The sequence below is a fragment of the Lontra canadensis genome, unplaced genomic scaffold, assembly GCF_010015895.1.
Source record: "Lontra canadensis isolate GAN:19392208 unplaced genomic scaffold, GSC_riverotter_1.0 scaffold23, whole genome shotgun sequence".
Lineage (NCBI taxonomy): Eukaryota > Metazoa > Chordata > Mammalia > Carnivora > Mustelidae > Lontra > Lontra canadensis.
In genome coordinates this window covers 7,131,920-7,158,789 of record NW_022631017.1, presented here as the reverse complement: position 1 = coordinate 7,158,789, position 26,870 = coordinate 7,131,920, and the positions used below count along the sequence as shown (strand labels likewise).

The 26,870-nt window shown below is 55.5% G+C and overlaps 1 protein-coding gene across 3 annotated transcripts in view; it reads left to right on the top strand.

Annotated features, from left to right (window-relative positions):
- Nucleotides 1-2,596: 2,596 nt before the first annotated feature.
- Nucleotides 2,597-26,870, top strand: part of FOXP4 (forkhead box P4) — a 51,383-nt gene continuing 27,109 nt past the window's right edge. The window contains exons 1-2 of one of the 3 annotated variants that reach the window (XM_032862224.1): nt 2,597-3,108; nt 21,666-21,900. In XM_032862224.1, the coding sequence (XP_032718115.1) occupies nt 21,682-21,900 (219 nt within the window). In that variant the 5' untranslated portion in view covers nt 2,597-3,108; nt 21,666-21,681. The remainder of the gene's footprint in view (nt 3,109-21,665; nt 21,901-26,870) is intronic. The other 2 variants (XM_032862223.1, XM_032862222.1) reach the window with 2 other exon arrangements.

Below are 26,870 nucleotides of genomic sequence, written 5' to 3'. Positions count from 1 at the left end.
TCTCCCAGTGTTATGGAGGAGGAAAGTCAGGCTCAGACAGTATGTAACTTGCCCAGGTCACACTGCTGGTAAAGGTCAGAGGCTAAAGCTCAACCCAGGGCTGCCTCATGCCAGCCCCTGTGACAATGGCTTTCCCAGCAGGGCTAGGCCGTGGGCTCTCATTCTCGCCATAGTTAATGCCCCGGCCCCTTTGAAGGGGATCCTCCTGCCAATTCCGGGTCACCTCCACCTCGGGAGCCAAGGGCCACTCTTAAACCTTCTCACAAAGCCCTTGTACCAGAAGGAAGAGCTTCGGAGGGGCTGAGTTGATTTTGGGGTGTTTGTTCGGTACCTTTCTTTGGTGAGGCCTTGTTTTCCTCACCAAAATGCGATTTTTAGGTGAGGATAAGACAGGGTCTTTTGCCTCTCTTATACCCCCCTACTGTGACTCACAGGGTGCTGGAAACTGAGCTGGCTTGAAGATGACCTGTAACCTGAAATGAAAGCCAAAGCATTTCCCAGGGAACCCCCTTTGGGCAAGAGAGCCCCTGTGGGAGGTGCAGAGGGCTGCTGCAGAAAGGTGACAGGGAAAGGACTGGGGGAGGGGGGGGCTGCTGAGAGTCAGCCAGAAAAGAGATGGACGAGCTTTTCCACCTCCCCTCTGAAAAAATCCCTTCTTTTGTACTAAAAGTCCACCCTGAGCCTCTGCAGGAAGGATGGGCAGGAGGCCTGAGGGGCATGGCCACGGCCCGGTTGGACTGACACAAGGACCGGCCAGCTCCAGGCCAGGCCCGGACCTGTCCACCCCGCCGGACTCCCATCGGAGCTGACTCTCCATGGAAGCTAAACTGGATCACGTGGCCAAGGGCCTCCTTTTTCCCAGACCACACTCCTCCTCAGGTAAGCTACTAGCAGAGCTGCTTTAGAAACTTTCGTGATGTTCTTCCCCCTCCTCACTGAAGTGGCTCTGGTCTGAATCCTGCTTCACCACTTACCAGCTCTGTAAGCCCAGGCAAGTGGCTCAATCTTTGTGTGCCTCAGCTTTCTTTTCTGTGAAATGGACATACTGGTACTCTCCACCTCATCAGGTTCTTGTGAAGATGAAGTACGGCATCTGCCTGGCCTGAACCTTAGCTTTGTTATTTCTTACTGCTACTGCTATTACTACCCTGGGAGGGACACTGTGGAGAGTCACATAAATGCCACTTAGACTCCTCGCTACAATTTCCCACCTAGATACCTGAAGGGTTCCAGAAGGATCTAATTCTGCCTGTCATACCCACCTAGTAGGGCAAAAACAGAGGATCCAGGCCTGGATGGGGTATCACTAACCATACAACTACTTTTGACTATTTGTACCCGCAGAAAAGGGATGGAATAATTGATGAAAACTGACCCAAAAGGGAGCCTCCTCTCCTAGGTTCCTGTCCTTCCAAACCCTCTTGGAAAGACCTCTTCCAAGAGATCCTTCTCTCTCCAGGCAACAGGCCTGACTCACGCTAAGCAACCCCAGCTCACACTCCACGGGGGCACCAACGTGTCTGCCCTTCTCCTCCTGCCTCAGGTGCTCTGGCCAGAAAAGCTTTCAGGAGCCACTGCCTTCCTGTCCTCCTCCCACAGCAGGGCCCTCAGGGTATTCCTTGAAGATCTGGGGCAGGGGGTGTCTTTCACTTCTCCCCACCTGTAACACACGGAGACAGACAGATGTTTTGGAAGTGGAGGCTTTATTCAGGTTTCCACGGGCGTCTGCTACCAACATACCCCTCCGCCTTGGAACTCGGGCCTTTCCCCATCCGGACTCCCCCACCCCCGCCTCCGCCCCAACCCAACCCACGCCACTGCCACCACCACTGTCCCTCCCAGCCCCCAGGCAAAGACATTGAGTTTTGTTTGCAATCCGATTTGTCCGGATAATTGCCTCGACTTTGCACTTCGCTTTGCCCGCGTGTATCCGGCTTTGGGCCCCTTCTTCACCGGTTCTCAGAGCACTTTCTGGGAAATTCCCCTTCCGGTAAGGGAGTCAGCGCGCGCCCGGGGTAAGGGTTCACAATGCCCAGAAGAAGCCTCCCCACCTCCCCTACCCCCGATTCAGAAAGCTCACCCCCAGCCCCCACGCAGTGGGGATCAGGAAAGAAGCAAGGAAGGACTCGGGCCCTACACCGGCTCCGGGATCAGGGCCCCCGGCCACTCCCCGCGCCGAGCGCAGCCCGCCGGGAACCAATGAACCGTGTGGGAGCAGGGCTCGGCCATACCTCCAGACTCCGGGGAAAAGCTGGGGTTTGCAGAGCGCGCCACAGAATTCGCGAGGGCAGGGAGAATCCCTGGGGTCTCTCCACCTCCCCCTTCTCAGGTCCGCAGCCCCGTGTCTTCTTCCCAAGTCCCCACTTTTCTTCCCCTAAAGTTCGGTCCACGTGGTCTTCTCTCGCTCGCCGCGGCGGCCTGGCCCGGTGAAAGCGGCTGCACCTGCTTTAGGCGAATTATGGTAGCGCTAGAAGTTGGTCTCCCCTCCCTCCACGGCTAGCTCGCTCGCTCGCTCGCTCGCTCCCTCCTCCCCGGCTCTCTCCGCGCGCTCCCTCCTTCCCTTTCCAGCCCGCGTCCCCCGCCCCCTCCCGCCCCGCCCGCGCGCCGCCCGCTCGCAGCCACTCGCATTCCGGGCTCAGTCGCAGCCCCTCGGACTCCGGAGCCGGCCGCCCCTGCGGACCGGACAGCGCAACCGGCGGCCGGGACGGAGCCCCCAGCCCGCGAGGAGGGCGCGGCGCAGGCGGCGGCGGCGCGGCGGGGAGGAGCCCGGGCCGGAACCAGGGCTGGGCCGGGGGCGGGGACGCCGGGGTCCCGGAGCCCCGGAGCCGGAGCGAGCGAACAAGCGTCGCGGGAGCACCGGGAAGGAGGAGCACCGCCGCCGGAGCGAGCCAAGCTACCCACAAAGTGCGATGCCCCGGCGGGGCTAGGGCGCGCGGCGGCCGGCGCGGCGCGGCGCGGAGGGAGGACGCCCGGGAGCTGCGCGGCGCCGGGAGGCGCGGAGGGGCAGCCCCAGCGGGCGGCCGCGGGCCCGGGCTGCGACCCGAGCGAGCCCCATGCCCCGCGCGGGCTGACGGGCCGGAGCCCGCACGGAGCGGCCGGGCCGGACAGGTAGGTGGCGGGCCGAGCCCGGGGACGCGGGTGGGGGCTGGGCCGGCGACCAGACCAACTCCCTAGCTCGCGCACTCTCTCGGCCGCTCGCTGGCTCACTTTGTGTTTGCAAACTGCCCGCCGGAGCCGCGCCGGGCGCCGGGAGGAGCCGGGCCCAGGCCGGCGCACTTTGTTCCAGCCGGGGCCGGCAGCGGCGCCCTGACCCCGCGCCGCCACCACACCCCGCCCCCGGCCTGGGCCCCCGCGGCCCACAGCCGCCTTGGGAACAGGTGGGGGCTACGGCGGGGCGGCGGGAGGTGGGGGCAGCCGGAGGTCGGCGGGGAGGGGGGGTTGGAAAGGCTACTGAGGCCCGCCCTTCCCCCAGAATCTGGGCCCCGCCCCCTCCCGGCCTGGCGGCAGGGAGTAGGGTGTAAGGGGGCGCGACCCCCCCAACCCGGCCCCCGCCCGAGTCAAACAAAGAGTACTTCCCGGCCCGGACTTTCCTGAGCTGGGGAGGGAAGTGGTGGCGCGACCTCCCCCAACCCAACCCCAGTCTGTCCAGGATTCCCCAAGAAGCGCCGGAGGCAGATTGGGGGTGGGGGGGGAACAGCGGTCTCACCCGCCGCGTCGCCTCTGGTGAGAAGGGGACTTGTTTTGCTGGGCTCGCGCCTTGGAGGTTCCGGGGCCAGTCAACCCGGTCCCCCCATGGCTCGGCCAGCTCGCAGATAGAGCGGAAAACTTCTTGGGGACTTAAAAGCGTCTGGAAACGGCGCCTGTGCTGGAGGGCGGGGGACGGACCCGGCAGATACCTTTATTCACCGCATTTGGGGAGAGCCACCCCCACCCCCAACCGCCTCACCATGTTGGGGGGGAAAGGATGGGCAGCAGCAGGGTTCCGAGGCCCCCAGGGAAGAGGGTTCCCGAGTAACCAAGCAGGACGCCCCTCAGACTGCCGACCCCAGTGTCTCCTCCCGACGGCCCCCCACGGACACCTCTCTGACCGGCAGTCACCCCGGCGGCGGTCCGACCCCGCGCTCCGCGTCAACGCCAGACTAACTTGGGATTGAGCCCGGGCAAAGCCTGTGGCGCTAGAATGTGGTGCGTCCTGAGCGACCCGGAGTCCCGGCCTCCCCGGCAAAGGACAGTGTGATTTCGCGGGACGCGGATTCTGAGACAGAGGCCCTAACGGCTGCGGATGCCTTCCTACAACTGGGGCGACCTCGTGAACACGGCCGCGTCCCTCCCGGACCCTCTAGGTTGTAGGGAAGATGATATGGGAACAAGGAGACCCTGAGCCTATAGAGCGCCCGGCTCAAACCTTGGCAGTCCAGCTTCTCTTAACCCCCGCCTGGCAGATTTCCTCGCTCCCTCCGCGTCTGGGGTTTAAGGCATCTGGGGTTTAAGGCGTCTGGAGATCACCTTGTTTCTCGCACCCCAACACCGGATCTCCCTGCAGATTGGCCGCGGAGTCTGGAGCAGGGGTTCAGATGCGGGGATTAAAGAGCAAACCCGAGTCTGAAGCTGTCATCCCTGCGGTTCCTGAGAAAGCCCAGGAGCATTTTGGCCAATGCGGGTTTTTACAGCATCTTCATCCCCCTTTTCAAGCACCGCCTGGATTGTCCCAGGGCGAACTGTATTGGGTCTGGGATTGAGGGCCCTGGGAGTAAAGCTTGAAGGACAGCAGGGGTTGGAGCCAGAGACTGGCCAGGGTGCCCCCATCTCCCACGCAGAAAGAAGGTGCAACAGGACCGCTAAAAGGCCTGTAGCAGTGGGAGGGTCTGACCAGTCCCACCCGAGAGCGCAGTGGGTAACCCAGACTCGACACTGAGAATGTGAACCCAGAAACTTACTTTCAGCAGAAAACCAGGACTAAACGATTCTAGCGCCAGGCATTTAAAGCCCCTGACTCCTGGTGAGCCAGCGGGTGGTCACAGGGGCGGGAAAGGCAGGGATGGCCACATCTCAGCTGCCCAAATGAGAGACACACTTGCTTCAGACAGCCCTTGCCTCAGACAGTCCCCACACAAACAGGCAGAAAATTGCTTTGGGGAATGGGAGGTCTGCAGGCTTGTTTTGTTTTGTTTTAAACTTGAGAAACTTTGTCTTGCCCGGGTTCTGGGGTTCTTTGTCACCTGGCAGGCTGGAGGAAGGGCCCGGGACTGCTGTAGGCACCTGGATGGCTGGCTTGCTCTGGCTGCTTTAGATCTGAGCCTCTCAAAAGCGGGGATGTGCCTCGGGAAGGGGGGGCGGGGAGCACTCCCTGTCTGGTGTTGCTCCCACTTTTGTCAGCCAGGCAAGGTAGCATGGGGAGGAGAGGGTGCTGTGGGGGCACAGTCCCCCAAACATACCCAGGACCCCAGTAGGATGGGACTCTGCTCCCAGACCCTCAGCCTACTACCTTACCCTGGTCCCCAACCTTAGCCCTGAGTTAGGGGAGACCATGGGAACCGTCCCTCTTGGCACTAAGCCATTGGGTGTCTGGGTGGGGTTTTCTATCCTTCTCCCAGTCCTGGGCAGGTTTCCCAGGAGTTATGGAGTTGGGGAACCCCTGAGCCCTGGGGAGAGAAAGGCCTGACACCAACGCTGGGGAATGCCAGGGGTAGGGCAGGTTGGGCCCTTCTCCAACCTAGACACTGATACCCCCACCCCCTTTCCCCTGCCTTTGGCCAGAAACTTCCTTTCTGGCTGCCAGCAGGTAGGTCCCTTCTTGCCAGGAATGTGCATATCCTGCTGGGCCCCTACTCCAAACACACTTCTTCCTTGGGGTAGGGGTGGGAGAAGGCATCGAGACTTGGTGGGGGGGGGGCTTCCTTTGATCCAGTAATTCCCCCAAGTGTTTGCTGAGCCCCTGCTCTGTGTGGGCAGGTCCCCTGCTGGGCACTAGAGAGCCCAAGCAAGAGGCTCTGATCCTCCTGTTGCCCAGGTAGGCGAGACAGACAAGATGTCACATCAGGGAGAAGAGAGTGGGAGCAGGGTGTCTGTTTCAGAGGGAGAAGTGTGAGCTGTGGCGGAAAGGGCAGGTCATCTCTAGAAGGCCCTGGTGCTCTGCCATACCTGGCCTGGCCGTACCCTCTCTCCCGACATCCTAACCCTTCTCTGTGCCCCTGCCTTGGTAGTTTGCCTGTCTTTCCAGCTGAAATGCAAACCCCCCACGTCTGTCCCCAGCGCAATGACTTTACTTTCCTGATAGCACAAAGCACGCAAAATAAGAATTTCTTCTACCCACAGAGTTCCACACAGCATCTCTTCATGATCTTTCAACTCTCCCAGCTTCCCCAGAACCAAGGCCCAGCAGGTGCTACTTTTGACAGGATTCCACCAGCCAAAGTGGTTTCCTTGGACTTGGTTCCAGAACTCCGGAGCCCGGGGCAAGGAACTTGGGCCAGCCCAAGGCAGAACATGGGTTAGGGTGGACAAGGTTTTGGACCCCGCCAGCCATGATGGGACTCCGGGGGAACTTAATTAAGCTCTTGGAACCTCAGTTTTCCTCTGTGTAAAATGGGTCAATAATAACCACCTTAGAGAGTCCATTTGGGAGTTGAATGTAAGGTACCTAGCTCTGACCGAGGAGTGGTTTTTATTATGAGACTCTGAGCATTGCCAGGACGCACGCTGGACTGAATGTTGGAAATGCTTGTGTTTGAACTTCCATTTCACGAGCTGGGGGAAATGAAGCCCAAAGAGAAGAAGCAACTTGTCTGAGGTTACACAGCCGGTCAGTGGGAGAGCTGCGGCTAAAATGTGGGGCTCCTAACTCCCAGTACAACCAGCTGGGCTTGAGCCTCTGCTGTGGGGAAGGGAGAAAGGAGGGGACAGAAGGGCTTCTCAGCTCCTGCCCTCGCCCCTTTACAGACTCAGGCCTGGGCTGCCCCCCTCGGCACTCCGGGTGAGAAGGCTGTGTTTTCTCCTCCTGCCTTCCCTTTAAGGGAGGGTCTAGGTTCAGAACCTGGCATTTCCCACCTCCACATGACCCTGGAATGATGCAGTCATATGTTACCCCCCAACACACACACACACACACACACACACACACACACCCGCACCACCCTTTTAAGATGCTCATGGAGACAAAAGAAAATGCAAGGGATAATTCCCCCGAGTGAGAGGAGGAAAATGGCTGGCACCACCTCCAGAAAGGGAGACTTCTGGGGTTTGGAACCCCAGCCTACACAGTCTTATGGAAGAGAGAAGTTCAGCCACCAGTCTTAGATCACTTCGGGACCTACCTGTGGATGGATCATCTCAAAGAAGCAAAAAAATACTCGACTTCAGCCTAAAGTTCCTGGCTTTTTCAGCATTGCCTTCCTGGATTCTCCATGGGAATGGACCCCTTCACCCAGTCCCGCCATGGGTGATCGTGGAATCACAGCAGGAACCCTTTACTTCCAAGCCCTATGGCTGCGCATGCAGTGGTCTGGTGAGATGGCACCCAGTGGGCCCCTCACAGAGCCTAAACTCAGGGTCCTGAGCTAGAAATGGAGAGCTCCCAGCAGGGAAAGTGCATGCATCAAAATGTCCTGTGCCTCAGGGGGGCCATCCAGGCCTGGGCATAGCGGATGTTCTTCCTTTCCTTGATCCCCATCCCAGGCCTCCTCCTTTCGGGTCTTTGCCAGGCTGTCCCTCACTCCAGTGCAGCCCCGCACCCTCTCCCCACCCTGGCCAGAGCCATGCAGCCTGTGCCCAGAATCCTGGTAGCTCTGCTGACCTCATAGGTCCCAGTCCTCTGCCCACTTGCAGCCTCCAGAGCTGGGGCCTGAGGCGCACGGGGCTCATTGGTAGGGCTGGATAGAGGTAGCTGGGGTTTTCTCCCACTCCCAGCTGATTCCGATGAAACCTGACCTGGGCTACCTTGCAAAATGGGGGCAGGGTGGGTGGGGACGAGATGGTTGGTTTTCCTCACACATAAAGTTGGAATGTGTGGAGTAGCGACCCTTTGGCATTTGTTCAAGGTAGTCAGGGTCAGCAGGTGAAGTTACCTAGAATTCTCACCAGTAGTAGAGGAGGGACAAAGGACAGCAACTTAAGGGCAGGGTGACTTGGAATGGAGACCAGGAGGACTGCTGTCCAAGCCAAAACCATTGTGGAGCGCTTAGTGTGTGCTGTGGCAAACTTGAGGGTTGAGGGAAGAGGTTTAATAAGAGGTGACTCGATTGCAACTTGGACAATCAGAAATGGAGCAAACACCACAGGGCTGATCTTTCAGATAGCCCTGGAAGCAGGGCTCTGGTATGACATTGGGGGGCCGTGGCAACAGGATGCCTCTGCTAGCCTGGGAGGGCCCTCAGGAGGTCTGTGCTGTGTGAAGGGAAACTGGGGGGCGGTGGGCGAGTGGGCTCCCTTTCTGGGTTCCTCAACCCGATGAGCTCCCTCGAACTGAGTTGCGCAGCTCTGGAGCCCACACTTCCGGGAGACCCAGGCTGAAAGAAATTGGTCCCAAAAAAGGGTAGCGGTGTACTTCCTGCTTTCCTTCAGGGGTTCCCAGGCCAGATGTGCATCTGCACCCTGCGAGGAAGGGCGTGCAGGCTGGGGAGAATTTTGGGTAGAGATTGAACGGTGGGATTTGTGGGAGACCCAGGGAGTGGCTGCAGCTGTAAGCGTCTGGGGAGCAAAGCGCTCAGCGTGGAGAAGCTCCCTATCTTCTCAAGGCTTCCCATATCACTGGATCCGAGCAGGAAGTGCTTGCGAAGGTCAGGTCGGATCTTAAGAATGCAGAGTTGGTCGACTTAGGGGAAGCCTCCAGAATCATCCCCCTGGAGAGCCAGGGCTACTGGCCTTCCCTCCGAGCTCACTGCACTTGCTGTGGGTTGCTTGCCTCGCCAGCATTGCCTGGAGCTTCTTCGAGCGCATCTGTGCAAGTTGCAGGAAACTCCTTAATCTCTCAGCTCCAGGATGCTGCATCAGGGCCAGAGCACCCGAGACACAGCCTGGGACTCAGGACCCACTCTGCCCAGTGCCCCGGGGTCTAGAAAATGTTGAAAGAGGGGGCTGCTGGTCCTTTAGCCAGTGGAAGGGCCGCCTCCTCCCCGAGGGCTACACTCCTCTTACTTGGGGCGGACCCGCAGGTCTGGGTGGTAAACAAGGTCTGGATTCACTGACCAGAGTCACCCGTACGCCCGCTGCTACCAACTTCCTAATCCCGTGTAAGACTTTAGGCATGGCCCACTTCTTTCTGGGCCAAGGTTTTCCTAACTGCACAACTGGGAACACCGGCAGTCTCTTCTCCCGGGCTTCCCCGGGCCGAAGCTCCGGGTTGGGCGTCAGGCCAGAGGAGAACCGGAAGGTCTCCGCGCACTCTCCCTTTGTTCACCGCGGCGGGAGCCTCCTGCCTCCGCGGCTCCTTCCCGAAAGGGGCGCTGTGGAGTGCGGGGCAGGCGGCCCGCGGCCCAGGCAAGGTTCCTCCCTTCCCAATTAGGCAGCGGAGCCTGATTAAAAGGGGGTGCTGCCCGCCCCCTCCTGCCCGATCTCCATCGACGAGATTTCCCTTCATCAGAATCTCACATCCTCCAGAAATTAATTTGATGCCTCTTGTTATCAATTAATTGAATCTCGTTGGGAGAGAGAGCTCAGCGAGGCGGGCGGCGGCTTGGCCCTGGTGTGCCGCTGGTGTGCCGCTGGTCTGCCCTCCCCCTCACATCAGGACAGCCTCACCCCCTCCCCATTTCTCTGTTTCTGCCTTGCTCATAATTCCACTTATTTTCTAAAATAAAGCCACCGCTGTGAATCCTTTTGCCCAGTTTGGCTTGGATGGGTACCCATGGACGGGGCACTGCCTGGGATTCACCCTTCCTGAGCTGAGGAGGGGGCCATGTGGGGGTTCCTCTCCCCTGGGCCCTCTTCCGTCCCTCTGTAAATCAACAGAACCTCAGCCTTGGGGAATTTGGCCCTGACCCTGACCCTGTGTACTCCAGGGGCTGCTGGTGAGAAACTTGGAGAGGAGGACTGGGGGAGGGAGAGCTAGGGACAGACAGCAAGGAGCCTCCCCCACTAGACACACACACCCTAGTTGGAGGAGGCGATACTGGAGGGCCAGGCTAGGGGCCTGTCAGCCAGCAGGATTTTGTCCTTGTGAAAGTTTCATCTATTTTAGAGGAGGTGATTAGGAGCTGTTGCCCCTGCCAGGGCTGATCTGCTCAGTGAAGGGGCAGCGGGCACAGATGTGTGGTACCTCCTAGCCACCCAAGAGCAAAGTTGGGCATCTGCAGGAACAAGAAGGTAAATGAGAGATGAAGAAGGAAGGTTCTAGAAGACATCCCAATCTGGGAGGGGGATGTGGCCGGTACAGGGTACAACTAAGTGGTTACCAGACCCTGACTTGGGAGCTGTGCCTTGCTGTTCCACATACCTTCCCTTGTCCTGCTCCTCAGGACAGCCCTGGGAGATTGTCCAGGTGATGATCTGTATTACTCTCAATTAATGGTGAGGGATCCGGGCCTGGAGAGGTCATGTAACTTGCCCAGGGTCACACAGCTAACTGAAACGTGCTTCTCTGGAATGCTGGCCATAAGGGCTGAGGTCACAAATTGACCAACTTCACCCCTTAGGAGTTTTGTTGATGCACACAAAGCTTATTACAAGGGTACGTTTCACACAGATATCCCCACTTTGGCTTCTTTTGAAACACCCAGACCCCATCACTCTCAGCCTGCATTTCTGCGTGTGGTAGGGACACACTCGGATTGAGTGTCCTGCGCTCCTCACCTGGCCTCCTAGGTGACGGGCCTAGCCCCCGAGGGCATTTTGGGTAGTAATTCTGTCTTGGAGATTTCACCGGTCCTCTGTACTCTCCAAGGAGGAACTGGGGGAAGGGGGGTGGCCTGAGAGACTCTTCAAGGCCTTTACTAGAGCTCAGAGAAGACCTTTAAGGACACCGCGACCTCAGGTGAATTCCCACACACTGTTCAAAACTGGTGAGGGGGGTGGATAATTGTCCCGTTTCTGACCACGGAGGGGATTATAGGGTTTTGTGTCTCCAGGAGCCTGTCCTAAGCTGAAAGCAGCCCATCTCACGTGGCAACAAGAGAGGAACTGGGCAGAAGTCACCTTTCTTTTTTTTTTTTTTTTAAGATTTTATTTATTTATTTGACATAGAGAGAGGTCACAAGTAGGCAGAGAGGCAGGCAGAGGGAGAGGGGGAAGCAGGCTCCCCGCTGAGCAGAGAGCCCGATGTAGGGCTCGATCCCAGGACCCTGAGATCATGACCTGAACCGAAGGCAGAGGCTTAACCCACTGAGCCACCCAGGCGCCCCAGAAGTCACCTTTCTGAAACTCATTTTGGAACAGGGCAAGAGGGGGAAGGATGCTGATGCTTATATATTCAGATGTGGGTGTGTTCTGGATGCCCCTTGAGTTGGTCCCCAAGATCCCTGTAAATGCCACACGTGAACGTCATCGGGGAGACAGAGAGAGGGCCCAGGGCTGGTCAGGGGCAGGTGGGGCAGGAAGCAGTCAGGGACCCCAGGAAGGGCCAGACCCCATGGTGTGTCCCAGGCTGGCTGAAGCCCCTCCTTTGCTCACGGGAGCCCCCTGGTGCCAAGGGCACTACCAGAACCAGGCTCCAGATGGCCACTCAAGCCCTGGATGAGTCGCCCCCTCCCCTTAACCAGCGGGGGCCCCCCCACATAACACGTCACTATTTAATTAGCCGTCTCTGATTAACCAAACTTGGCATTCGGCTTCTCTTGCCCTCATCTTTCCCAGCTCCGAATCAATGGCTTTGATATGCTAATTAGGGAGTAATTTAATTTCAAAAGGCCGCAATTAACAAGGGTGTTGTGGACATGCTGTAGTTAAGCGGAGTAATCTAATTTGCATTAGTAACAAGCAGGGACTAATTAGAAGCTTAATTAGACACTTAGATGGCTCTTATGTTTACTTTCTTAATGAGATGGAGTGGGATCTTTGGTTCTCTTTCCTTTTTCTTTCTTTCTTTTTTTTTTTTTTAATTGTTAATTCTTCCTCTTGGTGTGGTTCTAGGAAGGAGTGTTGAGGGAGGCCACCTTGCTAGGGCCTGGTGGGAGCATTTCAGGGCCCGAGTGGATGGAAAGGACACTGGCGGTGGGGCCAGTGGTGAGGAAAGGTTCAGATTCCAGGGAGATTCCAGAATGACTGCCCTCCGAGCCTTAATGACCTCTGAGGTGGGATTCAGGAGAAGAACACTGATTTGGGAGTCAGGAGAGCTGTAGGGTTTCTGTTGGGCTCAGCCTCCTAGCAGCCAGGTAAACTTGTCAAGTCAGTAAGCATCCTCAAAGTGTCCTTCCCTCTTTATCTGTCAAATGAACACCAGGTTGTGTGTAGAAGAGTGGAGGGGACTCTGTGAGTAGAGTGGTTGTTATTAAAATAAAATATAGTCACAAACTGTGTGCCCAGGCTTCTCTTCCTTGTGACTCAGCTTAGAAGTCACCTCCCACCAGAAGAGCCTTCCCAGAGTGTCCACATTCCCTCTAGGCACCCACAGCCAGCCCCCCAGTGTCAATGTAACATAACGTTTGTAAAGTTGTGCACCATAAAGAGTAGAGGCTCTCAACCCTGGCTGCAATTGAAGTGTAAGATTTTATTTTTTTATTTACTTAAGAGAGAGAGAGGGAAAGAGCACTAGTGGGAGGAAGAGCAGAAGCAGAGGGAGAAGATGACTGCCCGCTGAACAGTGAGCCCCCCATGCAGGGCTCAATCCCAGGACCCTGAGATCATGACCCAAACTGAAGGCAGACGCTTAACCTGCTGAGGCACCCAGGCGCCGGCTGCAAGTGACGTTTAGGATACTTGGACAAGATTTTTAAATTATCCATGCCTGGGTCCTACTCCCCAGAGTCCAATTTATTTGACACAGGGTGCAGCCTACGTATTGGGTATTTTTCTTAACACTGTGTTTGCCTGGGTGTCTGTCTTTCTCTTCCACCAACCTGTAAGCCTCCCAACAGCAGGGGCTGTGTTTTGTTCCCTCTTTATGCCCATAGCCCTGTCTGTGTTCAGTATTAGTTGCAGGCAGAGGCCCACGAGCCTGCTGTGTACCCTCTAAACTCACCCAAGTTTGACAGGGTCTATAGCGTTGCTTTTTGAAAGCCCTATGCAGGATCTGAGAATCTTCTGGAAACAGACCTGAGGAGAATGGAGGGAAAATGCTAAAAAGGTGAGGGGCTCATGAGTCCTCGAGGATGTGGGTATATTGCCGAATGGAGGATAAAATTGGTGCAAATTTTATAGACATCAATTAGGGAATAAATGTATTAACAGCCTTAAAATTACACAGTTCTAAAAAAAAAAAAAAACACGGTTCTACCTAAACATGTATCTTAAGCAAATAGTTAGAAAGGTAGAAATGTCGAGTATTGCTTTCCTATAAGGGTGTTTATTGCAGCATCATAGTTTAAAAAAAAAAAAGGTATAGTCTGGATGTCCAACTGTAGGGGATTGGTTAAATAAATTCTGGAACGTGCAGCCCATTCGAGCAACTATGTGACCACTAAAAACTGTTGCTTAAAATATTTGATGTCATGTGGAAATGGTTATGATAGTAAGTGGTGAGTGGAAAAATAGGAAAGTTCAAATCAGGTACAGATTATGACCCCAATTTCACTTTTTAAATGTTTATATGCCGAAGAGAGTGAAAATGAACTGACTGGAAGGGGGTGGATCCCAAAGGCTAGCTTTCTGGGTGGCACAATTATGGGTATTACTTTTTTTTCTTTATACTTTTTTTTTCTCTCTTCAAAATTTTCTACCAAGGTGTCTGTTACTTTTAAGATTAAAAAATGGAGTTACTTGAAACTTGGGAGAGAACTTGAAGCAGCACAGGATGGTGGTTCACCTTACAAATCAGGGACTTATTGTCACCTTTTGTTTATTTATTTTTAAATGATGTTATTTATTTATTTGAGAGACCGGAGAGTGCATGTGTTCCTGGGGGCAGGGGGGCAGAGGGGCAGATGGAGAAGCAGGCTCCCTGCTGAGCAAGGAGCCCCACACAGCTCCAACCCCAGACCCTGAGATCATGACCTGAGCCGAAGGCAGACGCTTAACTGACTGAGTCACCCAGGCATCCTTGTTGCCACCTTTTAGAGAGGCATGTCCTCACCCTGCCACTTGCCCTAAGTTCCTCAGGCCCTGAAATTTTGTGTGGAAAGGTCTTGAATGGTCCCTAACATCGGGGCGTGTGCCTGCTAATGTGTCATTTCTGGAGAATCTTGGGAGTACAGAGGGAAGCCTAGGGTGCCTGCCTCTGACCCACACAAAGGAGAGTCCCAAAGTACAGGGACAGCATGGGCTTAGAGAGGGATTAACCTTTTTCTGGAACTCAAGAGAGCCCCATCTACTGGGACAAGACACTGTAGGCGTAATCAGAAAGCCAGATACGATGTGATTCACCCTGCTCTGGTTTAGGGACTCACTTTGGAGCTAGAGACATCCTAACCCGTGGGTCCTGCCTCACTTTCTGCAAATGCTGAACTAAGGGCTGTGATGAGAGGATAATAGAATCACAAACCCTAGCCCACTCAGAGTTGAGGTGTAGCAGGACTTTCTGGGCCCCCATAATCATAGTAACCGCCCTTCTCTGAATGGCTTTTTCATGCAGTGTATTCTGTTTGCAATCACGGCAACCCTGAAAGGAAGGTTTATTGGTATTAGTCCCATAAGACAAATAAGGTCGCCAAGGCTCAGTCTGGTGACCTCACTGCTCAGTGCTCTCCATACAAGAGATAAGAGACCAGAAATTGGTCCGCAGGTAGGATGACAAATGAGTGTGGCTGGCTAAGGAGGGCCAAGGCCAAAAGTGGCTGCTACCCAAACCCTCGCTTCTTCCGGTAGCCTGAGTCAGTGTTCCTTTGGGGCCTGAGCTGAACGAGGGAGGGGGGATCCCCACGCCTTTGGAGGACAGATTGGGAAGCATTCTTCTGTTACTTGTGATGTCGGTGCTTATTGCTCTGGAAAGCCCTCTGCCTTATGTCCCTGACACAGGTAAGATCTGATAGCAGGACAGCTAGAAAGATAGGGAAAGTAAATAGGAAATATAATGCGTCTTCGTGCTCTGTTCTCTCTGGCACCCACATCTTTTTATGGAATCTAGCAATGTGTCCATTTCAAAGACTTTTAGCTCTGGAAAAATCTGAAAGCAGCAACCTCTCATAAAATATGGGCCTTTGCCTGTGCTGTTTGCCCTGAATTCAGTGTACATTTTACCTGGCCAGCATCTAATCACCTTTCATCTCTGAACATAAATGCCATTTCCTCCAAGAGAAGGCCTTCCCTGCACTCCCACCCCCACCCCCCATTAAGTTAGAGTCCCCTGCTTATTCCCTGTACTCACATTTGATGGAACCTACTTTCTTTATGTAAGCTTATCTACTTATTTGTGTCCTTATTTATCATCTGCCTCCCCTCATGGAAACCATGAGCTCCAGCACTTAGGGCCTGGGCCCTGTTCTGCTCGGGTCTGCCCACACACACAGCCTGGCACACTGTACATGCTTAAGTTTCCGGGGGACCAGTGAATGGATGAGGGTCACTGCTGGTGCTATACGCTCTTGGCTGTCCACTGGAGGAGAAAGAAGCATGACTTCGTTCACGGCCAAAACTCTACTAGTGGCTAAATTTTCAAAAAGACAATGCCAGATTTACCCAGTGAAAAGGGGTTGGGGTGAACAGGACCCCCCCATTATTATAAATTACCCTCAAAGTATCTAGGGCACTGCTGCACTGGTTTGTTCAAGATTTGGAAACCAGCAGAGGGTAGGGACCAAATTCCGGTGTCTTGCAGTCCTGCAGGATAGATCCTCAGGGTTTGTCTTTGTTTTTTTGTTTTTTTTTTTAAGATTTTATTTATTTATTTGACAGATCACAAGCAGACAGAGAGGCAGGCAGAGAGTCAGAGGGGGAAGCAGGCTCCCTGCTGAGCAGAGAGCCTGATGTGGGGGCTGGATCCCAGGACCCCGAGATCATGACCTAGGCCAAAGGCAGAGGCTTAACCCACTGAGCCACCCAGGCTCCCCCTCCCCGCCTTTTTTAAAGTAAGCTCCGTGCCCACTGTGAGACTTGAATTCACCACCCTGAGATCAAGAGTTGAATGCTTTACCAACCAGGCTAGCTAGGCGCCACCCCCTACCTACCTGTTGTCTGTCTTAATCAGGCACTAAATCCATGTTGAATGAATAAATGGCCTTGGACATGAATTATCTCATTTTGGCCACGAGGCAGCTCATAAACTAAAGTCAGTAGTCATCACTGAGGAGACCTGTGGTCTTGATGAGCAGCACTAACATCACTTGGGAACTTTTTAGAAAAGAAGATTCTCAGACCTACTGAATCAGAAACTCCAGGCCTCAGGCCCAGCAGTCTGTGTTCTGACAAGCCCTCCAAGGGCATTCTGATGCATTCAAGTTTGAGATCCTCTGGCTTAAGGTTTTGGCCCATTTTGTTCTCCCTTTGACAAAAGCTTCATCTGTCTTTTTTTGCTGTTGGCTTCCTGAGCTTTCTTGGAAGTCGACAGGGCTATACTATTATACTATATATTATAATATATGTATATTATATATATATATATATATAATAAATATATAATCTAGTTTCCCCCATCATGCGGAGGAGAAAAGGGGGTAATGAACTTGGGCCCAAGTGCCCCAGCAAGTTGGTGACAGACCGGGGGTTAGATGCCACGTTTCCCAACTTTAAGGCTCAGGTTCTCGGCTCTTTCCCCGACCGAGATTGTGCGTTTGCGGAGGGCTGGAAACTATGACTACTTGTTTCAACTTGAACCACCACCCTTGCTGCGGGTGCGGGTTACCTGTGGTCATGCCCCCACGGGCCTTGCTCTGGTTAGAGCTGGGGTGCAGCAGCTGTCCAGCTGCGCTGCGTGCACGTGTGCGCTAGGGGCTGCCCCGCCCCCGCCACCCCCCGCCCCCCGCGGGTAAACTCCGGGCATCCATCAGTCTGTTAATTGCGCTAATTAGAGATCGCGGAGGTGTTAATTGGAAAACCCTGGTATTGTGCCTGTTTGGGGAAGAAAACGTCAATAAAAATTAATTGATGAGTTGGCAGGGCGGGCGGCGCGGGTTCACGGCGAGGCACAGGGTGTCGTGGCAAATGTTACGGCTCAGATTAAACGATTGTTAATTAAAAAGCTAGGGTAATTAATACTCCCTAGACCATATGTGCCCGCGGAAAAGGCACAAAGGTTTCTCGGCGTGTGGGGCTCCCCGCCCTTCCTCACTCAAAACACCCTAGTCCTTGGGTTCTCCTTTTAGCCTCAAGATGGGTAGACCTCGTCACTTCTGTCCTGGGAGGGGACCAGACCGACCAGGAAAGTTACTAGGAGGCGTCCCCTGTGGCATGCCCACCAGGGTTCTTCGAAGGGCCAGGAGCCTCAGGGGAAGTGGGAGCCCCCGGTGGCCCCACAGCCTCCCCCAGAGCGGAAGAGGAGGCTGCGGCTTTGACCCAGCTTCCTTCCTTTTGAAGGCGTCTGCGGGAACTTTGGGGCCTGGCTCAAGGCTCTGAGGTGCCCTGAGTCCCCAAGGGGTTCCCTGAGAGATGGGAGACTGGGGACCTGCCTAAAGATGGGACTAGAGCCCGAGAGAAGTCCTTGACCACCTAAAACAATTCGGCCTCAGACACTTTCACTTGTCCCCAAGAGGTGGTAGAAGAGGGGTCAGGAAAGGCTGGGGTGGGTTCGGGATGAGGGCCTCAATTTTAGCGAATCCTAGAAAGACCTAATTACCCCCTCCTGACATGCTGTATAGAGGAAGAAAGGCCAGCCAGGTGACTTGGGCAAGGGGTAGTGACTTGCCCAAAGTCACACAGCTGGCCCTTGAAACCAGATGGTCTCTTTCCTGGAGCTCTCTTCTTCTCCAGGTGTCAGCTGCTCTTTTCTGGGGAAATGGGTGACTGGGGGAGGAGTGTGTGGTGAGAGGGGGAGGGGCAGGAGTGAAGGGAGGAGAAAGCTCTTGGAGGGTGCCCCTCCACCCCGGTCCCAGAGGAAGCAGCTAAGGTCCACATAAGGTGGATCGCTTGGGCAAGGGACCACAGCCGTGACTCTGATGGGCCATCAGGGGCTCCAACCGGCCACTAGAACACTGTGGCTTCATGTGCACATGCTGGACTAGGGAGTTTTACTCCTGGAAATTTCCAAGACCAAAAAGACTTCCAGGACCACCCCTTCATGTAGAGATAGGGAAACTGAGGCCCAAAGGAGGAAGATAGAGGATTCACAGCTGGTGGTGGCTGAGCCCAGGCCCCTGCCTTCTCCTAGCCAGGGTCCAGGTTCTCAGGGCACTGCTATCAAGGCCTGCCTCCAGCACCACCAACTTCCCCCCCACCCCAGCCTGCCCCAGCCCCCAGAGTCTGCACACCCACAAGGTAGAGGACACCCCATTGCTATCGCAACACCCAGTGGAGAGATGGGCAGGAGGCGTGAGGCTACTGGTGTGCTCATCCTCAGAAGGCAGATGTCCCAGGGCAGGGAAGGTGCGGGTGTGGAGATTCCTGGGAAGACATGCAGGTTTGGGTGCATGTTGGTGGGCGGGTGGGAGCAACGAAGGAGGTGAAAGCCCCAGGAGAGGGCAGAGCGTGCCACATGGGAATTAATGCCATTCATACACCCTGCGGAAATGACTTTTCAAATGCATATAATCTCAAGCATGCAAATGAGAGGCTTGCTTCACCCTGTTTAATATGAATGATCGGCCCTTGAATAGCTATTATTACACGCCACATTGCAGCAATTATGTTGTACACTGGGTGTCGCTCTGTACCCCCCCCATAAAAAGACAGAAAAGAAAGGGACACCTCTGTTTGCAGCCTCATTCCTTTCTTCTCCCTTTTTCCAAACTTGCTGTCTGATCTACAACTTTATGGTGTGTGTGTGAGTGTTGGAAGGGGAGGCACTCTCCCTTACCCAGGGAAGGAACTGCTGGATTCTCTTTCCTTTCTCCTGTGCACACACAGGCACCCCTGAGGCTCTGGTCTTTGTCCCCTGGGGCCCAGGAGTTCTCAGATCTCAGAAAAGCTAGACTTGGAATCAAGGCAGGCAGCTGCTCTCCACCCCCAGCAGGGCCAGGGTTGGGGGAGAGCGAGCAGAGTGGGCCCCTGCTGTCTCCCCATCCCCCTTATGTGTAGCTGAGCCCCAGGCCTGAGTGGGGGAAGGTGCTCTGTAGGCCACTGCCAGGGATCAGGGTGGGTGGCTTGGAGGAGGGGGCTGGGGCCCTGTGCTCTGACGGGTGGAGGATGGCGCCCACCCCATTCATCATTTGGCAGCCACTGGCCCTCGGGCTGACATGGCCATTAAGGCCTGGGCCCAAGTGCTCAATCTCTTCCGAACCATCACCCCCAACCTCACCCTCGCCCTGGCCCACCTCCTCTTGGAACTCAGGAGTGGGAACAGCAGCTGGGGGGTGGGCGGTGGGGGGACAAGCCCTTGGAAACACACAGACACGCACAGACATGGGATACCCTAGCAGCATACGGTCACCCAGGAGGCCACACAGATCAATCCATTACGACAAAGATACCTAGAGTCACAGACGGAGAGGGGCACAGGAGCAGCGATGTGGCACATGTGACCGTTGGGCTCCCCATGGACCCTTAACACCTCTCTGTCCCCGTCATGCGCCCCCAGACCCTCACACTCCTCCCAACAGAAACAGCAAGTTTTGGCCCAGCCAAGGCAGGGGGAAAGAGTTCTTCCGGAGTGAAGGGAGAGAATTTCCCTGGCAGGAGGGAGATGCTCTTGGGAGCGGCCACCTTGGGGAAGGAACTAGGGAAATGATCCAGCCTCTCTGGTCTGCTCATCCACTGCCTATTGGGAGACCCTGCGATCCTGGGTCTGCCTAGGCCAAAAGGGGATCAGAAAGGGAAGAAAGAAGGAACACTGGCTACCTTCCTAGGTCCCTTGACCTCTGCGTGATTTGGGCCAAGTCTTGGGCCTCCCAAAGCCTTAGAGTCCTCACCCTTACAAATAAGGCAGGTGGAGAAGGCATGGATCGGAGCTTACCTGCTGCAAGGTGGTTTTACACGCCCTGTTTTACTTACTCCTCGCAGGACTCCAAGAGGCTAAGATTAACTGCTCTACTACTGACAAGGAAACCAAAGTTTGGGGAGGTTTTTTTTTTTTTTTAAGTTAATTTATTTAAGTAATCTGTGCACCCAACATGGGGCTCATACTCATGACCCAGAGATCAAAAGTCACATGTTCTTCTGACTGAGCCAGCCAGATACCCTGAGGTTTAGGGAGTTTAAGACTCTGTCAAAGATCAGTGGTGGGTGCGGTGCAAAAACAATGAATACTGTTACGCTGAAAAGAAATAAAAAATTTAAAAAAAACAAAACAAAACAGTGGTGGGTATCAGCCAGGTCCCTTTTGACTTCAATGCATGTTCCTGTCAAGGGGCTGTGGCTTCGGGGATAGCTGGGAAATGGGGACACTCCAGACTTGGAGAGCAGCGGGGTATACTAAAGGCCTCCATTTGCATCACAGTATGTGTGTATGTGCACGCGTGCGCGCACACACACACCCATCCCCCCTCTCCCCCTAGCAGATGTTGGACCCTCCTTGAGTGATAGAAGGAATCCCAGGCCTTCTCCTGGCTACCTTTGACCGTTGCAAACATACCCTCTCTTTCTTGGAATGCTTCCACCCCTGGAGAAGTAGCTGGGGAGGGAGGGGAGGGCACAAGATTCAGGCCTTGACCCTTTGCCCTGAACTGTCTGGACCCTCAGTTTTTCCATCTGTAAAATCTGGATGATAATAACTATCTCTCACCATCTTTGTGAGAAGGAATCATGGTGCTAATAGAAATAGTAAATGTTATGGAGTGTCTGCTTTTGGCCAGGGCTTTAGAATGGCAGGTCAGAGAAGTGGAACCACTGGCTGCCTTCACCACCCAGCTCCAGGCCCATTTGAGTGGCTCCCAGTAGGTGCTGGGCAAAGGACAATCACATTTGTGGGACAAGTGTGGATTAGAGCCTTTCTGGGTCCCAGGGGAAGAGACCCTGTAAGGAGGCCCTGCCCTGGGGAAGTCTCTGTCTGTGGGGAACACACACAGAGGTCATTACTAGTTGGGGGGGGCAGGCTCAGCAATATGTTTGGTCCCAGTGAATAGCTCCTCCGTGCTTTGCTATCCTAGCGGGATGATATCCTAGCGGCATGCTAGCTTCCCCAGCCTGGAGGGAGAGGCCAACACAAGGTGCGGGCGGGGGGTGGGGGGGGGGGGGGGGGGGGGGTAATTCCCTACCTCACCCTCCCCAGGAGCAAGGGTGAAGACATCACCTCCTCCCCTTCCTGGCCAAAGTCTCCTAGAAGTCCAGAAAATGTGGGGGAGGAGGGCAGTGGGGCAGCCTCAGCTTCAGTCTGGAGCTGCCCCTTCCCCCAGCCTAGGGAGAGGATGACATCGGGAGGGGGCCGCACCTCGAAAGGGGTCCTAGGAACCGCTTCGAGGAAGTTAAGGAGGAAGAGATGCCCTAGGATTGGGGGGCAGGGGGCTGTTAAGCGGTGGAGGTGTGTTGTTTGGGGATAGAGGGGCTTGGGTGGCTGCCCCCGTTGCCCGAGTCCCTGTTTGAGCCTCAGCCCCTCCCCCATGTCTCTCCTCCCCCTCCAGGTCCCGTTAGAGCGACATGATGGTGGAATCCGCCTCGGAGACAATCAGGTCGGCTCCCTCTGGCCAGAACGGCGTGGGCAGCATCTCTGGGCAGACCGATGGCGGTGGTGGCGGCGGCGGTGGGGCCGGGGCGGCGGGCTCTGGCGGAGGCGGCCCGGGCAGGGACTCGGCGGCGGGCCCAGACAGCAACGGCGAGATGAGCCCGGCAGAGCTGCTGCACTTCCAGCAGCAACAGGTAGGAGCGGGCGCCCCTCCCTGGCAACCCCGAGGAGCAGAGGGGCTCTGCCGGGCCACTTCCCACTCTCTTTCTGGCGACATGGGTCCCAGGCTTCTGCCAAGCAGCCTCACTTGTAACCCTCTTGAAAAGATCCAGCCTCCAGGGACTCCCTCTGCGCCCTCCCACACCAGTGACCATCCAAAGGCAGGGGGAGAGTGGCGCTCCCAGGAGAGACAAGTGGGACCCAGGAGGCCCAGAGGTCAGGAAGCTTGGACCCGTCTCAGGAATATCCACAAAGACAGAGAGACTCCTGGAGAAGAGCGTGAGAATGTGTGTTTGTGCTCTCCTCCTGCACATTGGCTAAGTGAACAGGGTTGCGGGAGGGAGACCCCTTGGAGGAAGGGGCTGTGTATACAGGGGTATCTTCACTTTCTTTGTACTGTAAAATCTCCCCCACCGCCTTCGCTGCCTGGGCCCCTAATCCAAGCTGTGAAGAAATTAAGCTTCCAGGCACCAGAGTCCAAAGCAGCTAGGAAAAGGCCAAGGGTAGGAGGCAACGGCAGGCCTCCATTTTTAGGGGTCAGGCTGGGAATCCCTATCTGCCTCCCCCTTCCCTTTCTCCCCCCTCCATCATTTCACCCTAAACTTCAGAGTTCAGGAGTTCAAGACCAGCCGCTAAAGTTTGAGAGGCCCTGGGGTGGGAAGCCTGGTTGGTGATGACAGAGCAGGGGCCCCAGGTCCTGGTCCCACAGCCCCACCCCTGGAAAAAGGGAGAATCATGCTTGACAAGTTCAGGAGAACCGGCCCAGCCAGCCTTGGCCTTGGGATTCTCCTCTTATTTGATTGCTCCTCCGAGCTCACCGATGGCACTGCCCCTTGGGGGCTCTGCTGGGAAGAGTCACGTCCCCACCCACATCCCCACCCCTGCTTCAAGTGTACACAGATGTGTATTCCCACCTTGCCCTGGTGTTCTCTCCCAGGCTCAACGTGGAGCTCCTCCCCCAACTCCATAAGCTCCTCAGGGGCCCTTTCCCACCACTCTCTGTGGAATGGAGGTCAGACTGGGAGCTGCACCATCCGAAGCCGGCTCCCTGCCTGGAGCTGGTCAGCCACCATTAACACAGAAACTGAACCAACCCGGGTTAAGTCCCAGCCAGTCCCTTAACCAGCTGTGCAACCTTGTCGAGGTCCTGGGCCCCACCCTGAGCCCTGGCCGCCTGGATGCCTAAAGCATAGGATTTTTAGGATCAGGTGTGATTTGAGCTTGAAGTCTGCACACACCGAGTGGCCCATGTAGATGCTCACAGAACTGAGGACTTCAGAAATCATTTCCTCTTACAGACCTTGGAGACCTGTCACCTTCCCCTGGGGAGATAGCCCTTGGGAATTTGCTGGCATCTCCCAAGGCTTGCTAACAAGCAGGATCTCTGGGGAAGAGACCAGAGTTTGTGACATCTACTGGGGACAGAAGGTCAAAGGGCCACATCTGACCCTTATGAAAATAATAACAAGACACACCCACCAGAAATCTCCCAAGGCCACCCATTTTTTATAACCACCTCTTCCCTTCCACCACCTCTGTGTACACAGGGCTTAGGAAAGGTTTTGAATGTGGTGGGGGATGGGACGAACTCGGGAACTACTGACACTGGAAAGTGTCTTTTAAACAATTATTTTTCAACTGCAGGGTGAACACAGATTATCTGTAAACTGGGGCCATGTGTGGGCTGGGGAGAGACAGAACTTTCTGCACTGGTCCGGTTTCTTCACTCTGCATCACACACAAGCCATGTTTTGCCATCTATATTCCATGTTCAGGTTATTCCTGTTTGTTTTGGGGAGTATCCCAAAGTCCTGGAAAATCCTATATCTGTTTCACAAATAAACCGGGGTGGAGATTTGGAGGCAGGCGGAGGGCCGTTTTAGCCGTTTGGGCTCACTATGGGCCTGGGGCCTGGGGCCAAGGGAAATAGACTTAAAAAGTTCTGTTGGCTCCGAACTCTGAAAGAACCCCACAAAACTAAAATGATAAGTTTTTTTCAATTAACAGGAAAGTCTGTGGCCCGTCCTTCTAGCCCCAGTCTATGAGCCAGGCTTTGGGGGAAGTTTCCGGGGTAACGCTTTCTGGTACCCCCCAACAACAAATGTTCCTGACTATTGGTGGGGTAGATTAACTGTAGAAAAGAAAGCCTGGCCCAGTGGGTTCCTCCTTCCTCTGCTGGGCCTCAACCAGGAAGTCCTTTGAGGACAAACAAACCAATAACCTTGCCTCCATTTGGTGCTTTGGGTCTTTCTCATACATGGGCCACTTAATCACCGTGCCAGCCCTGGGATGTGGGTGTTATGATTCCCATTCTGCAGATCAGGGGACACTGACTGGGCTTGGTGACACGGGGACAGCTGCAGCTAGAGCTCAGCACAGTCTCCTTTTGGCTGATCCCCCGTCACACAGTCCCCTATCGGAAATGGAAGGAGTGAGGCCTGGAACATAGCAGATGCTAAATAAACGTCCGTTGCTGAGTGCCTGAGAGCATTCCATCCCCAGCCCTAAAAGCTCTTAGACAAACAAAAACAACACAGCCCGCAGGCCCTAAGTAGCCACTCTAGAGGAGGGAGGTCGAGGGCAGGTGTGCAGGCTGTGCACTATTCCCATTCCTCCTCCTCAGGTCTCCTTGGGCCTCCAAGCCCCTCTCCCTCTTTCCGTCTGCTGGTCTCTCTGCCTCCACTCTGGATAAACAAGCCCTGGAAATGCAGGCTTGGCCTTTGGGAGTAATGAGTTGACAGAGGGGAGGGAGATAAACAGGGCGAGTCAGAAGTCAGGCCAGTGACAGGACTGGAGGCTGAGACAAACAGTGCTGAAGAGGGCAGCCGCATCACTTTGGAACAAGAGCAGGCACCGTTTCCATGCAACAGCAGGCCCGGAGCTTGTTCAAACAGAGGCTGAGGATGGGGGTGGGGGGTCACATGGCTGGGCTGCCAGGCCCTGTCTGACTAGAGAGAGGGTCCCCACCTGGCTGTCCCCTTCTCCCAGCAGCCAAGGCCCCCACCTCCACCTCTCAAGCCCCTGTCTGCTGAGTGGCAGAGCCCCACCACCTCCACGCTGTCCTTAGGGCTTGCACCAGCTCTCCAGTCTCGCCCCCTTACGGGGAACCGACTGTGGGAAGGCTCTCAGTGCAGGAGGCCTGGGAGTGTGCATTCATTCAGCAAACATGCCTGGAGCCTTATTTACATCGGGCTCCCTGCTGGCCAGCTGGAGCTGATGACCCCAGCTGCTATTCAAGAATACCCTAGACCCAGTAGACACGCCAGCTGTGCACCCATCCCCTTCCTTCACCCAGCAAAGTCTCCTTCCTCATTGCTCCTTCTGCTCCTGTTTTCCCTCTGAGGGTTTTTTTCTTTGAAGGTTGTTCTTGCATCTTATCCTAATCTGATTTCACCTGGATGAAATGTCCCCAGGACGGGGATGGGGGGGTTCCCCAGGGACAGCACAGAAACCCTTTGGGCTCTGATGGGGAGCAGTGAGGGTTGGGACAAGTGTGGGAGGCGGCGGGCCTCAAGAGGCCTTGGGGCCATGGCCTGGCCCCCCTGGCCCAGGGGGGCTGGGAGGGCTGAGCTGGCGGGGTGGGGGCTGCCAGAGCTGCTGGCGGCAGCGCTGAAAGGCGTCCTGGGTCTCTGGAGCCTGCACTTCCATTGTCCTCTCGTTTCGGGGGTGACAGGTCAGTGAGGGTCACAGGAGGGTTGCCTAGCGTCTGGGAACTCCCACTGCAGTTGCTGTGACAACCGGGGCCAAATCCCACCCTGTTCACATCCTGTGAGGACATTCAGAGGGGTTGGGGGGCTCTGCACATTAATGGGCTTTTAACTCACCCCCACCTAAGAGATGGGGGGATGTCAGGGCATGGAGGAAAAGAAGAATGGAAGATATTTTTGTTCCCCTCCTGCGTCTGGCCCTCCTCTGTCCAAGCTACCTAGGGGGACGGGATGGGAAGAGGAGGCTTATGGGGTGAATTAGCACACATACCCCCACATCACACACACTGTCAACAGTGGTCTTTAGTCCTCAGGTCAGGGGCCGATTTCTCCTTGGGACTCATGCCCCCAGACCCTACTTACTCCTCCTCTCCAGTCTCACACCTTGTGGACTCTGCTCTTTTCTTTTAGTTAGGATGACACTCTCCCCCAGGAGGTGCTGGGGACCTGGAGGGAGAATGGGGGCCCCAACTCCCTGGAGGGGAGACTTAGGAACCTGTCTGTGAAGCCCTTGACTCCCAGCAGCTGCAGCATCTAGCGGACTTGCCGCCACCAGGACATAGAGGGCTGGGAAGAAGGCCGCCACCCAGGTCATAGGGGTCGTGGGGGGAGAGGCCCTTAACTCCCCACGTCTTGTCCGAGTCCTGGGTTGCTAAGCTGAAGGCCACCCTTGTTTTATGTGTCTGTGTCAGGGCAGAGGCGGGTGGGAAAGGCAGAGGAGAGGGTCCGGGCACAGGAAAAGGAACCCCCAGCGTCCTGCTTTTCTGGGACTAGGAGGGAGCCAGCCCACCTTACCCCCAGCTTTCCCTTTTGGTATGGAATTCTGACACTCTCTCTGTCTCTCTCCCACCCCCTTTTTATGCCAGGGTTCTTGTGGGTACTGATCCATCCAGAGCTTGGGGACAGGGGAGAACTTGGGGGAGGGGTGCTTGAATGTTTCCTCTTCTGAGTGTGAAAGGTTAAAGTGGGGAGGGCCACCCCTCAGCGGGTCAGTGGAAGGCCTTGATTCTGAGCAGCCCCAGGGGGATTCCTTGGGAAGGGACTTGCCTGCCCCCACATGCACCGCTCTGTGTCCCACACTTGAGTCTCCTGCAGAAGCACTAGCGTCAGGGTCATGGCTGGGCTCACAGTGGCTCTGGACCTGGAAAGAGACGTGCTTCTGGAGAGCCCACAGTGGCTGGTGGGCAGCTGAGGCAGGTCTGGGAGGTGCCCAAGCAAGCAGTGGGTGAGGGGCGGGG